Source organism: Kogia breviceps, chromosome 7, assembly GCF_026419965.1.
Source record: "Kogia breviceps isolate mKogBre1 chromosome 7, mKogBre1 haplotype 1, whole genome shotgun sequence".
In the NCBI taxonomy this organism is placed as follows: domain Eukaryota; kingdom Metazoa; phylum Chordata; class Mammalia; order Artiodactyla; family Physeteridae; genus Kogia; species Kogia breviceps.
The window spans coordinates 40,938,786-40,953,515 of record NC_081316.1 but is presented as its reverse complement, the minus strand read 5'-3'; the positions used below and the strand labels follow the sequence as shown (position 1 = coordinate 40,953,515).

Sequence of the window (14,730 nt, the reverse complement as noted above, 5' to 3'; positions counted from 1 at the left end):
GCTTAGAGAAGATGAGTACCTTGCTCATGTCGCCAAGTCAGCAAGTAGCACAGTTGAGTTACGAACCCAGGTTTTTCTTACTCCTAGGCTTGTGCAACTTCCACTGTACCACAGCTATCTCTAGAAGAGAGGTGCTTAACCCAGGATCTGCATTAGAGTCACTTGAGGAGTCTTTAAAAATACTGATGCCAAGACTCCACCCAAGACTAATTACATCAGAATTACTGGTAGTGAAGCCCAGGCATTAGTATTTTAAAACTTCCCCATATGATTCTAATCATCTGAGAACCAGGTAAATAATCACTGCCCTAGAAGCCCATTGACACAGTTCAGATCCCGGCTTTGCCAGTAGTGCTTTGCTGAAAACTTGGTACTTTCACATCAGCACATGCCTAGTAACTCTCACCCAAAGGGAAATGAACTTTTTCTTAGTGACCTTTTGATACCTTCTCACAAACTCCACTCCTTCCACTACCCAATGCCTCCAGAGCATCTTTTCAACAATCTGTTTTAAGGAAAATCACTTGCTTGACACGGAAATTATTTTCCATTTATATTCTTAAGTGATTTAATTCTTGATTTCTTTCCACCTCAATAACTCACCTCACAGACTTTGCTGCCAAGCTGGTTATATAATCCTTTTCATCCATTGTTCCGTTCCCTATTACATATTCATATTTGTTTTTGTCTATTTTGACATTTGGCTTTTAATCAAAGATTCTTGTTTGAAAAAGCAAAAGAAGTTGAGTGGGGTCTGGACGTGTTCATTTGGGAGGAAGATAGTGTTATCCTCCTGAAGGCCCGTTTCACTTTCTATGGCTTTCTGCTGGGCTCCCAGCTCTACCACCACTACTTAGAACAAATACATCATTTTATAAAGTGAGCCTTTAACCCCTTACATTGTTCACAGAATTTGTCCTGAACCTTGCCCTCATCAGATCCTGCTTCTGGCCCGTGGGTTCCTTTATTCCACCGAATGTTTTGCCCTGTCCCTTGGCCCACTTGTCTTTGCTTCCTCGGGCATGACCCTGTTTCCCTCTCTGACTGTGCCTGAATTTTCCCTTTGGCTATACTCTGTGTAGACAGATCCATCCATGAGCAGGGTTCCAACTGCTTTGTGGTTCCCACTTGTCTTTTATTTTTTTCTGCAGGCTTTTGGTGTCCAAGTGCACAGAAAGGTGAAGGAGGAAATGTGGGAGGTCTTTAGGTCATGCTCCCCCACTGAGGCTGAGTTATCACTGCATTTGCATGAATCTGTTTATCTGTTACAACAATCGACTCCTCTGCCTTTCCCTGAAAAGTAAGCATGCAAAAAGGAATTAGGAAGGAGCAGACAAGCACCAGTGATATATGATGGGCCTTTGTATACTAGCCAGTGTTCCTTCGATAGTCACATAAAAGCCACCACTGATGCTTTTCCAAAAACCAGTAGGAGGACATTGCTCATAAATTGGATGTGATGTTTACAGTACACTTGGATTCCTCAGCTGCGTGGTTTCCACGCTCCTTCTCCCACTGCTCAGGGAGACTCTCCGAGTCCACCCATCCCCTCTGTAGCAGATTCCTGTTGCATCAATCCTACGGCCCAGGTAGTGACCAGGCCAGACCATCCTCACCAACCCGTGAGCACCCTCCCATGAGGAAAGCTTGTCCTCTGCCCAGGCCCATTCCATGCTAGGCAAAAGCTAATTACCTCTAAGTGCTTCCAGAAGCAATTTCTTTAGGGATGTGAAAGTGTTTTGATTAGATTGTTCTCTTGGCATCATTAAGTTTATGACTGAGGATGGGAGGTGGACGTTTGGGGATGGAGACTTTCCAGAAATGGGATCAGGGTTGGAGGAAGCTGGCTCAGGCTGGGCTACTCCCAGGCCCTCCCTGGAGCTGAGCTGAGCAGCCCTCACTGACCTGGCCCTCTCACCAGCTTCTTCCTATGTTGCCCCACCAGAGGCCCCACAGAGGGACCACAGGGCCAGGAGCGGGGAGACCAGGATGGGAGTTCCGGCCCTGGTGTTACCTTGCTTCATGGCCTGGGCAGTCTCTTCTCCACCCTGTGCCTCTGTTTCCTCATCATTCGGCCCACACTTCCCAAGTTAACCACTGTGTGTCAGGCCTCAGCTGGGCACTAGAGACCAGAGAAGATTCAGTACAGGAGCTTCTCTGAGCAGCTCAGATCTAGTGCAGGGATGGGCATGTAAGCTGGGGAGGATGATCCAACACAGTAAGTGCTCTAGTTGTGGGCACACCAGAGTGGTGTGGCAGCTGGGAGAACAGAGACCCTCTGCCTGGGGGAGGAAGGTGCATGTTCACAGAGGAGGTGACTTCTCACCTGGGTCTGAGAGGGAGCGAGGAGGGAAGGCAGGGAAGATGAGCAGTTCAGCTGAAAGTGAACTGGGTTTGAGATGCCTGTGAAATATCCCGGAAAATTAGTTTTAGAACTGAACATCAAGAGACCCAGTAGCAGGCCGGAAATGTAGATATGGATCTTGGGAAAGGAGGTCAGGGCTGGAGGGCTAGGGGGTCATCATAGTGAGTCATTGAGGCCAATTGGGTTTGGGTGCTATTGACTGAGGTGGTACAAAGTGGGCTGATGGCAAAACCTGTGGCTAAGAAGCAATTAGCTAGGAGGAGGTGAGCCCAAAAGTGGGTATTGTGGAGGCCCAGGAAGGAGAGAGGCCTAGATAGAGTTCTCAGCACCGGGAGGTGATTCAGAAAGGCCAAATAAGAGAGGAATGGGCAGGCTGGGTTTTGTACCAGTCAAGTTCCCAAATCCTTTTAAGCATATGATCTCTCCCTCCACCCCCCACCTTTGGTTTCTCTATGTGTCTGTCTTTCTCTATCTCTTATTTTATTCCTGATCCATCTCTGTATCAGTCTGCCTAGTTTAGCATCTATCAGGATGAGGTGCTCAGTTACTGTTTGTTGAACATTAGAGATGCATGGGTGGTACTTTTTCCCTCTGTTCCTTTCTCAGGAATTGTAATTATTAATCTTATTGTTCCTGGTCAGGTATTAAAAGAGGAATCACTGACCTTTTAGAAGTTCTAGTTCTGGGCTGCATGACCCAAAGCTGTCCAAGCAAGCAGGTAAACTTGTGGGCCCCGACCTACAGGGTTGAGGTTCTCCATGGGGTCTCAGGCCTAGAGGAGCCTGCAGAAAGGAGCCCTGGAGAGAAGCCCAGTTGGGAGACCTCAGCTGGGGCAGGCAAAGTGAGGCGAGCTAGGATTCAGGGCCCCAAGTCTAGGAGAGATGACTGCAACCACCAGGTGGGGATAAGGTGGAGTGATCGCGCCACCATGTGGCAGGCACTGTACATGCACCCTCTTAGTTAACAATTCCAGATTTCGGCATCCTCTGGGGTTGGTATTTTTATTGCCATTATATATAAAAGCTCAAAGTAGGTACCAAAAACTGTCTGGCTAGTAAGATATGGCAGCAGGATTCAGACCCAGGTAGGTGTGACTCCAGAGCCTGTGTTTTTTTTTTTTTTGCGGTACGCGGGCCTCTCCCTGTTGTGGCCTCTCCCGTTGTGCAGCACAGGCTCCAGATGCGCAGGCTCAGCGGCCATGGCTCACGGGCCCAGCTGCTCCGCGGCATTTGGTATCTTCCCGGACCGGGGCACGAACCCGTGTCCCCTGCATCGGCAGGCGGACTCTCAACCACTGCGCCACCAGGGAAGCCTGAGCCTGTGCATATTCTGACGCTACAGGAATTGGTTCAGGCACTGGGAGGCCCAGAGCCCTGTGGTGGAGGGCCCCTCAGGGCATTCTGCTTGATAAGCTGGACTGGGTTGGAGTTGCTGAGATAGTGATGGATACGGAGCTCAATCTGGGCTGGTGGCAGTTTGCTGGAAGGAGACCAAGTGGCCAGTCAGTGGCATCAGAGCCAGAGGCCTGGGCAGCTGGCCCACATGACAATCCAGGGTCACTTTCCTGGGGTCAGGAACCTGTGGAATCCATGTACCCAAGCCGGCTGTTCTCCAAAGCTGCCCATTCCTATAGTGGGCTGCGCATACGATATCCCCTCCATCTGCAATGCCATTTCTTTACCTTCACTTGTCTAAAGTGTGTCCTCACTTAGGACACACCTAGGTCCCATTTTCTCTCTTGCATTTTTTCCCCTTTATTGAAAACCTACTATGTGCAAGGCCTGGAGAAGTCACAGGTACACAAGCTGTGGTCCCCAGGCTTGCAGAGCTTCCAGGAAGATGTCAGAGACAGCCAGACGAAAAGGGAGTGGAGAATCACATCCTAGGGTGCTTCTCCAAATTGCCGGTGTATAAAGTCAGCTTCAGACCTTGTTAAAAAGAAGATTCCAGGCCTTGCCAGAGGGCCTGGTTGAATAGGTCTGGGCGCGGCCCAGGAATGCGTTTTGAAGAAACTCTTAGTGAATTTGGTATCATCCACAGATGCCACTTGGAGAAACATGGCCATCCAGAGTGATGAATTCTGTTACGACAGTAGATGTGCCTGGACATGAGCTCCGAGGAGGGCCACCCTCCCCGAGCTGGGGTGTGGGCATTAAGTCCGAGTGGCTTCCAGGAGGTGTCCTACGGAGCATCCTCACCAGAAGTGACATTGTGCAATAGTCATCTGAGGACGTGTCACTTGTCCCTGCCCCACTGCTCCAGAGCAAAGCCTGGCACTCAGCATGTGCTCAGGAAGACTGTACTCAGTGAGTTTGCTGAGTGGCAGTCTGGGCTGGGAAGCAAGCCTAGTGTGCGGGGCCTGGGGACACAGACCCTCCGGGACCATCAACCTCTTGGCCTCTCTGGTGTGTTCAGATTGGCCCATCTCCCAGCAGATGGTGGGGATTAGGTTTGGGTCTGACCAGCGTTCCCAACTGGGTCAGAGATGCAACTCCATCTGCATCCAGGAAGAGATTAGGGAATACGATTGGCTGAGACATTCCCCCACTAGCGACCCTGTTGCTCCCTAGCTACTGCCTGGGATGGTGCTGGAAGGAGGAAGGGGACCAACCAGATAAGCCTAAGAGTCATCTTAGGTTGGCGGTAAGAGGGGTGCTCCCTGTTTCTAGGCCCAGAGTAGCCCCCATGTCCTTCCCTGGGCCCAGGTGAGACCTGTTAGTCAAACACCTGGCACGAGTCCAGTCCTGCAGGGGCCGCTGGCTCCTGTTTGCTCTTTTATTAAGCACATCCAGGTGAGTTTTATTGCGGACAGTTCCCCGGGCTCCTGTTTCCACATTTGTCTATTTTGAGTCTGAGATTGCCAAACGCTTTCACAATTAATGGACCTGAGGCTCCCAAGAGCATTTAAGGGAGGCCCAGAACATGGTGGGGGTAATTAGTCAAACAAAATGCAGCCTCTGGAGAGCAGCCGAAGCCCTGAGTGGCAGGAAGTAAGAGAGTAGGGACGGGAGCCCGGGGCCCTCGGCAGGTGTAGGGCAGCAGCGCGGGCTCCTCCTCACCTCACCTCACCCTGGCTCTTTCCCTGCCTCGCCCCTCCGCACTCCGATCCCTCACAAGGGAAGGTCTCCTTGGCCCTTGGTGGCAGGGTCCCCAGGCAGGAGGGTGTCCTGGGGCGTCAAAGGGCTGCAGGAGCACTGCTGAGCTAGCCTTGGCAAGTTACTGCCTTTTCTCTAAACAAATCTCACCTGCTCACCTTTGCTGGAGGCTGGGGTCTGAGCTCAGGTGTCACGTCGTAGAAGGCAGTGTGATGCCTCTTCAAAACCGTGGGCTTTGAGGCTAGACCGTTGTGGTTCAAATCCCAAACCAACTGCTTTTAAAGTCTGCGATCTTGGGTAAGTCAATGAACCTTTCTGTGTCTCAGTTTCTTCATCTGTAAATTGAAGATAATAATAACACTGACCTCAGAAGGTTACTAAAAGGATGAATGGTATAATAACACATACACTGTATATAACAGCACTGCCCTCAGAAGGCTGTTATGAGGATTAATGGTGTAGTAACACATGCACAGCGCAGCTGGCCTATATCAAGCGCTCAGTAAGCAGAAGTTACTATGCCAAGAGCAGGTCCGACTGGGGCAGAACTGGAAGCTGCAGTCTTTATCTGGCATTCAGGTTCCACTCTGCCCAGGTCTGTTTCTCTCTGGTGGGGCAGAGAGAACAAGGCCTCCAGGGGAGCAGCCCTCTCTCTGCGGGGGAAGGTGGTGGAGGACAAGATGCGGGAAGATAGATGCTGAGCTCAGCCTACTGCTGACCCAAGGAGGGGAGGAGGGGGCCGACATTGTTAAGCATCGCTTCTGGATCCAGCATCACCTGCTTCATCTCTTTAACTCCTCACACCTTGCTGGTGGATGAGGAAACAATCTCAGAGAGGCTGAGTGACCAAGCGAGAGGGAGCTAGGATGTGAACTCAGGGATGTGAGATTTCTAAGAGATTGTTCTTTCTACTACGATTCGCCGTGGTGGATGCCCTGGCCTAGCCCCTGGACGCCTGCTGATGTCCACTGTCTGAGATGCCATGGGAGGTCAGTGATCTCTTTGGAGCCAAAGGATAAGCCTCCAGAGTCACTGGGGTCCAGGCTGGACTGTGGGTCTGTCTCATTATTATCTTGAGCCTGTGCTCTCCCAGGATGCACAGGGCTGTGCCCTCTCTCCATCTGCAGGTGGATGGTGTTCTGTGCTTGGCCGACATCCTGACTGACAACAGCCACTCAGAAGCCACGCGGGCTGAGGCTGCGGCTGTGGTCGCCCAAGTCACCTCCCCACACCTGCCCTTCACCCAGCACCTCAGCAGCTTCCTGGAGAGCATGGAGGAGATTGTGACAGCTCTCGTTAGTGAGTCATCTGGGGCTGGAGGGGACTGTTGGGTGAGGAGGGCCATGTCACAGTTGTCTTTAAGAAGGACAGGAAGGTCTCCCTGTCCACCCCCCCCTCACTGCACCCACATATCTCCTGCACAGAGATCACACTAGCTGAAATCCCACCATTGAAGTATCAGAGTCACGCCTTAAAGAGCTTTGTTGTCAAGTCTTCTATTAAAATGTTTGCAGCCCTCCAAGAAGCTCCTTGAATTGAGTTCAGATTGGGATCAATTGGCCTTTCAAATAGGAGAACAGGACAAGCCCCAGGGAAGAGTGAGGCCTCAAATGTTGAGGTTCAGATCCTTATCCAGAGAGATTCTGATGCGCTTTGTTCCTGAAATCTCAGTCTGTGGTACCCGGTACCCAGCGAAGGTGGCAGCAATGACTGGGTGCGAGCGGCTTCTCAGAGAGCAGCTGTTCCCCACCACCTGCTGCTTGCAGTTCCACCACTGGCCTCACTTCCTGGGGCCCTGAGAACTTTGACTCTCTTAGGGTCCCCTATTCAGACGTGTGCGCTCCTGGCAGGGGAACCAGAGCCCCATAGTTAGAAGGCAATCTTCCTGCAGACCTGCAGGAACGCGGAGGACCCACCTGGATGACAATCCTCAGGAAACCTGTTTTGCAAACCACATCCCTTCTTTGATAAGTTCTGGTAATGCTCTGGGTTTCTACTTCCATCCCTTTCTCTGTCACTGTCTCTCTAACTTTATCTCATTGAAACTGAATGAAAATTGATCTCATCAGGAAATTTAGGGTTGGTGCTTGGAGGTACCAAAGCAGGGTTGGGAACGTCTGGAATAGCACAAATTTAGGAGCAGCCCAGAACAGTGGACTTGGAGTCAGAACACTTGGACTTGGGTTTTTGTCTTTGATAAATCCATCCAACAGAAAGCTCTTGACTGGCAGCCCTGTGCAGGCTGTGCGAGATTCTGCACCTCATTTGCCATGTCACATTGCAGAGCTCACTTTACAATTTTCCTATTATAGGAAACAAGGGGTCAGGACCTGTCTCTCTCAAGGCTCCTTCTAGCGCTAGAATTTTCAGATCTGCAAGTACTTTGCACACAGGAAGCATCAGTTAAATGGATTTAATGGCTGATTCTAGTTACTGTGGTCGTGGCATCCACAGGCCAGGCTGGGAGAAATCAGCTTGTCAACATCTACATTGATTCAAATTTGAGAAAACACGGGAGCCAATTGTTCAAAGTCTTGGCTGGAGGGAACGCAAGAGGCCATCAAGTTCAATGCCCACCCTATAAGAGAAGAAACCTAGGCCCAGAGGGGTTGGGGAACTTTCTCAAGGCCACATAACAGTGTTAGGATTCACTTATGCCAGCGGTGTTGTACTCAGTCATGTGCCAGAGCCAGGCAGGAGACATGAATGAGGTGAAGAGGCCAGATGGAAGAAGAAAATAAGGAGATTTGAGTCCTGTGTTAAATTTAAAAGCACGTGCAATGACTAAAGAGGGGCAATCACTGATAAATTCCAGTTCATTGTTGCCACGTAGGAAAGGTCAATTTTTAAAAAAAGACAAAAATCCTAAGTTTTATGGAAAACCTCCCAGTTTGTAAATGATAGCAAATACTAAATCAAAACATATGTATTCCAAACATCCTTTCATTATTGCCATATGTCCATGTCTACTCTGCCCGGGCTGGATTTCTCCCCGGAGGAGAGGAGTCTCCCTATTTATTTCACCCTGATGAAGATGCGTGGTGGATTCTGCTCTGAGAGTCAGCAGATGGGATTTATCTCCTGGGCAGGTAGCCAGGGCTCTGTTCTTTGGGGGGAAATAGTCCTCCAATTTCTTGCCATTCCTTGGAAACGTTTATAAATGAGTCACTGGAATCCTCAATTTAATCTTCCTAACACACCCCAGGTGATTCAGCCTGTAGTTCAAATAAATGTGCATTAAAATTAAAAGGCACTTAGATGGTTGTGTGAATAATTGCTGTGTTGGCAGCAATGGTGACTCATAAGAATGAGGGTGGGTGTTCGGACCTAGAAGAACTCTTGCAACAAAGTGGGCTGTGAGTTGTATGGTCTTACCCCAAACTCTGGATGTAGGGAGGTGGCGTGGAAGGGCTGACCCTAGTGGTTTCCCCCAGATCAGAGGATAAAGCAGTCATTGGAAAGGGGAAATCAGAGTTCTTAATTCCTTGGCTAATGTGCTGCCCCAGCCCAGGGTGGCTAGATCAAGACGCTAAGTATTTTAATAGTCATACCTGGGCTGTGGAGAGCAGCATTGCCCAGAAGCAGGCATTGCCCTCCTGATAGAAATGAAACTAGATCTACAGGAGCATCACTGGGAATGAGGCAAAGAGGCCTAGAGACAAGAGGCAGCCTGGAATGTAGAAAGAGTGGGGATTTTGGGGTCAAGCAGTTTGATTCCAGCCCCCTCCCTCCCAAATTACCATCCTTCCTCAGTTCCACAATTTTGGGAAAATCATTTAACATTTGAATCCTCTGTTCCTCCATCTATAAAATTGTGATAAAAAATTGGGTCATTTTGAGGATGGAATGAGTTAGTGAGGTAAAGAATGTACAGCAGTGCCTGGCACAGAATTAACACTCAGTCAGAGGTAGATGCCTCTGCTACTACCAGCTTCTCTGAGTCTCAGCTTCTGCATCTAAATGAAGGCGACCACTTTCTGCTCTAAGGGTGCTCAGAAATTAATGGCACTGTGTAAGACACACTGCAAGGGTTCAACTAACTCTATTTTCTGTCCCTTTAAAGGCAGGGGCCAGAAACTGCATGCACTGGAAGGTGCCAAGAGGTGCCAGGTTTAATGCCAGAACCTAGAAGTAGACTCTTTGGAAGCAAGAACTAGAGGTCAGGATAGAACACAGCTCAACTCTGCCCCTAAAGCTTTCTTTCTCTCTTGTGGCTGTTTTCTTGACGTATGGCTTCTCTTCCTATTTTTTTTTTTTTTTTTTTTTTTTTTTTTTTTTTTTTTTTTTTTTTTTTTTGCGGTATGCGGGCCTCTCACTGTTGTGGCCTCTCCCATTGCGGAGCACAGGCTCCGGACGCGCAGGCCTAGCGGCCATGGCTCACGGGCTTAGTTGCTCAGCGGCATGTGGGACCTTCCCGGACCGGGGCACGAACCCGTGTCTCCTGCATTGGCAGGCGGATTCTCAACCACTGCGCCACCAGGGAAGCCCTCTCTTCCTATATTTTCATAGAGGTGCTGTCAGTAGCAGGGGCCTGGACCCAGGAAGCACCTTGATTAGCGGTCAAGTTGGAGCTGAGGGTCAGAAGTCAGGTCCATTGAGTTGGGTGGGCAGCACCATGGATCCTTTTATGCCTTCTCCAAGGCAGGAGTCCATTCTAGGTCATGTGGAGTCCATGGGGGAATGTGTTAGGTGGGGAAGGGATGCAGGGTTTGGGGGTGGTCCTCTCCTCCTTAAAGACCCTCAGTACAATTACAGATGGTAAGTGGGGGGATATGGTTAGGATTGGGTTACGGCCACTAGGATCAGAGAGAAAAAGCCTGACATTCAGGGGCTTGGTGTAGGACTTTTCTGCAGCCAGGTGACCCTTATCCTGGGACCAAAAGGAAATCCTGAAACTTTGCTAATGGCAGCTGGAGAGGTAGTGTTTTTATGTTTTAACTTCAGCCTCCTCTTCAAGGCAAATTCAGCAGGTCTAGTGTACGCTACTGGAGACACACACGTGGACGAGGAGCTCTTTCCTGCCTCAGGGCCTTTGTACATTCTGTTCCTTTGGCTTGGAACATGCCCTTCCCCCCAATATTCTCATGACTGCTTCATTTTCTTCCCCTCAGGTCTCAGCAGTAAAGTCACTTTCTTAGGGAGACCTTCCTTACTCACCCAACGGGCCTCTAGATATTCTCCGTCTTAGCAATTGTTTATTTCCTCCTTCACATTTATTAGTTTGCAGTTATTTATATTAGCTTTTTAAAAATTCTTTTTGTCTTGCCCACTAGTAGCACGTAAGCTTAACAGGAGCAAAGACCCGACTTGTTTTGTTCACCAGCCCATCCCGAAACACCAGGGTGGCAGGTACCAAGTGTTCACTCAGTAAATACCTGTTGGATGGAATGATTAGGACGCACATATAAGGTTTCAAATGCCAGCCCTGCTACTTATGTAGGAAGATACATTTCCCTCTCCAGTAACTACTTTCTTCATCTGTAAAATGGGAATTATAACACCTGCCCAAATTTTCTCCCAGAGCTATTGTGGAAACCAAATGAGGTAACTGATATGAAAGCGCTCGGCAGTGAAGCTGTTTTCTTCCTCTTCACCATCCAGAACTGTGCCAAGAGGCCTCGTCTGGGGAAGTCTTCCTGCTGGCCTCTGCGGCCCTTGCCAACATCACCTTCTTTGACACGATGGCCTGTGAGATGCTCCTGCAACTGAAGGCCATCCGCGTCCTCCTGGAGGCCTGCAGCGACAAGCAGAGAGTAGACACGCCCTACACCCGGGACCAGGTGAGCAGCTCAGGGGGGACCAGGCCCAGAACCTGTAAGTGCGAAGTCAGAGGGCAGGAGGCCAGGGCTTAGGTTCTGGGCAGCAGCATGGCTGCAGCTCACTGTCGGTCCTGTTAGTAGCAATCTGGGGGAAGGTAAAGGAAGATGTTTTCAACATGCCTTGTTGCCCTTGGAGCATCTCCACAAGCCCATTCCCACCCTCCTCTCCCATCCCAACCACTAGAGAGACTTCCTCCGTCTCCATCCAGACCTGTCCATCCTAAGAGGCAGAGAGGTGCCATGGGAAGATCCCTGGACCTCCTCCAAAGGTCTGTATCCAGCCGTGTGGGCGCCTGCCTGTCTGACATTATACGTGCAGCGAGTTTCTTCCTTTCTCTGCCTCTGTGAAACAGGGTCTTGGAGCAGAGCCTTTCTTCTGGGCCTCAACCCCTATATCAGTCTCAATTTTTTTATTTTTTTCTGTATATTTGAGCTCCATGTAAAGTCTTGTTTGAGGAAAACGGATTTTACTACTAAATGTGTTTGAAAACATTGAACAAGGGGGTTTTCAATGGCCTTTGAGCTCTGAGGTTATGGAATTCCATCCTGTGCCACCTCTGCTATACTCAGCCTCCCATTTCTCTTCCAGAGGTGGGGGCAGAGGATTGGTGGGTTTTAGTTCTCTGTAAATTCAACCAGGTGCCTGAACTCTGTGTTAGATGATCCTCCAGCCTCCAACCCAGCTCATCCCCGTCTGCACCCCAGCTCCCCAGACCCACCTCTTTCTTCCAGCCTCATCATCCAGTCAAAGCTGCCACAGCTTCACGTGCCAGCTCCTACCCCAGCAACTCTGGGAAAGCCTTCCCAGACGGCCCCAGCTCCCTGGGATCATCCTTTTCTTGGAGGCCAAACCTCACAATGCAGTGTTGACTTTTCCAATGATATTTATTCCTTTCCAGTTATTTCATGTTTATCCTCCTGAGGGCATGGTCTGTGTTCTATACTTCTCCAGGATTTCTTCAGGCCTCTAGCCCAGAGCTGGCACCCTTGGTGAAATTCTATAAATGCCTGTTTAGGATGTGAAAGGAAAGAAGTAGGATGGCACTTCATCCGTTCTTTCTTGTCTTTAGAATCACCTGTGGAAAGGCAGCCAACCATAGAAACTCCCATTCAGAGAGAATTTCTGGTATATAAGCATTTGCGTATGAGGGTTCTACTAATATTGTGAAGCTGATAATATCTGCTGCATTTTACAGACAAGAGTATTGAGGCTCAAGAGAGTATCCCCCAAACCATATGGTTGACAGGTAGCTAGCCAGCACTGAATCCTGGCCTGACATAGACCTTGGTCTTTGACTCTTATCTGCTGCCATCTCTGAAAATGAAGAGGAGGTAGTGGAGCTATGGAGTCAGAGAGACTGAATGTCAATCTTGTCTGGGGCCATTTATTAATTGGGTGACTTTGGGAAGTCACAGCCTCCTGGGTGTTGGTTTTATCATCTACCTTTCAGGGTCCTTGTGAGGGCAAGCGAGATAATACATGTAAAGGACCTGATACAATGCTTTGTCCCTACTAAGTCCTCAGTAAATGATGACTACCATTATTTTTCAAACTCGATGTTGCAAGGAAGAGCACAGATAGTGAATTATCCAAAATCTTCCATTTGGTCTTCCAAGCCTTGCATGATGGAGTTCCAGACTTCCTTTCCTGTTCAATCTCTCACTTCTTAGTTGGACAAGCCCCATAAAGACAAGGTATGGCAGTACAAACAGATCAGGAGTGGTGGCTCACTGGGCTGGCTGTTGGCTGCTTGGCTCCTGAGGGGGGCTGGCTCTTTTGCAGTCACTGTCCTTGGCTGTGGGGCATGGGACTGGAGGGCTCACTACTCTGCATGATCCACCTTGTTCCTCCTCTTCTCTTCTTCAGCTAGACGCCTCCAGTTGCTAGGTCTCTCACCTACCTGACTTGATTTTAGGTCCCTTTCCTTTCAAGTACCTCTCCTGTAGCCAACTCTGGTCATTTCATACAAAATCCAGTAGTGAGGCAGTAAGAACAGGGGTTAGGGGATCAGATGACATGCGGTTAAAGCTTCTCTACTACATAATCATGTAACTCTGGGCAATTCACTCCGGGCTTCACTTTTCTCATCTGTGAATGGGGTTGACTAATACATACTTCACAGAGATAAAATAAGAATTGAATAAACTAATACAAACTTTTGGTACAGTTTCTGGCACACAGAAAGTATGAAATAAATGGAAGCCACTGTCTGTTATTATTGGCCTTTGAATGTGTGGTCCTCAGCCCTGAATGGGGAACCTTCAGAGGGGAGTGTCCTTATCTGTAAAGTGGGATGGTCTCCTCCAGCTTCGACATCCCATGGCTCTACGTGTACACACCCTTTTTCATCCTAAGGAGTGACTGGCCTCCTCTTGGAACCTCACTGATTCCTAGGAAGGAGGGGCTCAGGGTGGGGAGAGAATGGAGAATGTAGTCAAGCTCTATGCAGATGGCAGTTCCTTCTGAATCTGGAGTCAGGCGTTTTCCTGCCACATTCTCCCACCGCCCTGTCTCCGTCATCCCCCCCATCTCCCCCGACCTCCCACCCCCACCCCCGCCGCCCCATTCCCACCTTCCCACGGCTGAGCCAGGCTCTTCTCCTCTGTCCTCAGGATGGCCTCACCTTCAGCCCTGACTCAGAGCAACCACTTAGCTAGTGAGAGAAGACCCATTAAAGAAACAAATGGCTCTTTCCTTTGGCAGAGGGAGGATTAAGGTGATCAGAGGGCCCCCAGTAATGAAGACAAAGAAGATGAATTAGACTCTGAAGTGCTTACGCCTCCTGAAACACTTAGGAGATTAAATGCCCAGGAGGCTTCCGGTAATGCGTCTGCCAATGACGCCAGTGCTGTGCAGAGCCTCTGGGTCTTGGATCTATATTTGTCCACCTCCCTTTGAACATCTCAGCGAGAACCCCTCCATCAACCCAGCAAACTGAGTCCACTTAATTTGTCCAACAAATTAAGCAGAGGGGCTCTTCCACGCCCCTCTGCTAATCTAGGGGAGCTGGATGTAGTCAAGCATCCAGAAGCACTTCCTGCCTAACAAGCCCTTTGTGGCCTGTGTTTTCATCCCCAGGAAGTATTTTCTAGGGGTCATGCTGCCCAGGGCATCCAGCTACAGGCATGATAATAGGGTGGGGGGAAAGGGCTGGCTCACCTCTGCCCTGTCCTTCGAGCTGTGACAACCTAGGGTGAAAGGGGTGCGGTTATCCTGTCTAAGCCACAGCAGAGACTTTCACTAAACATGACTTTATGGCCTTTAGAAATTAATTGCTTTCACAGAGGTGAACGGTGCTGGTATATTCACTTCCCATGAAGACACATTGTCTGCTTGGCATTTTAGAATGTCCAGATTTTGTAGCATTTCTGAGCCCTCGCTGTGAATACCATTATCAGGAGTCCATTTATCAGAAATGTCAGTTACCAGGGATTGCAATTTTGACTTACA

The 14,730-nt window shown here is 49.4% G+C and overlaps 1 protein-coding gene across 3 annotated transcripts in view; it reads left to right on the top strand.

The window, feature by feature from the left end:
• The window catches only part of INSC (INSC spindle orientation adaptor protein), a 124,756-nt gene that overhangs the window by 91,417 nt on the left and 18,609 nt on the right, over positions 1 to 14,730 (top strand). For all 3 annotated transcript variants that reach the window (XM_059069123.2, XM_067039450.1, XM_067039451.1), the window contains exons 8-9: positions 6,588 to 6,759; positions 11,062 to 11,240. In XM_059069123.2, the coding sequence (XP_058925106.1) occupies positions 6,588 to 6,759; positions 11,062 to 11,240 (351 nt within the window). The remainder of the gene's footprint in view (positions 1 to 6,587; positions 6,760 to 11,061; positions 11,241 to 14,730) is intronic.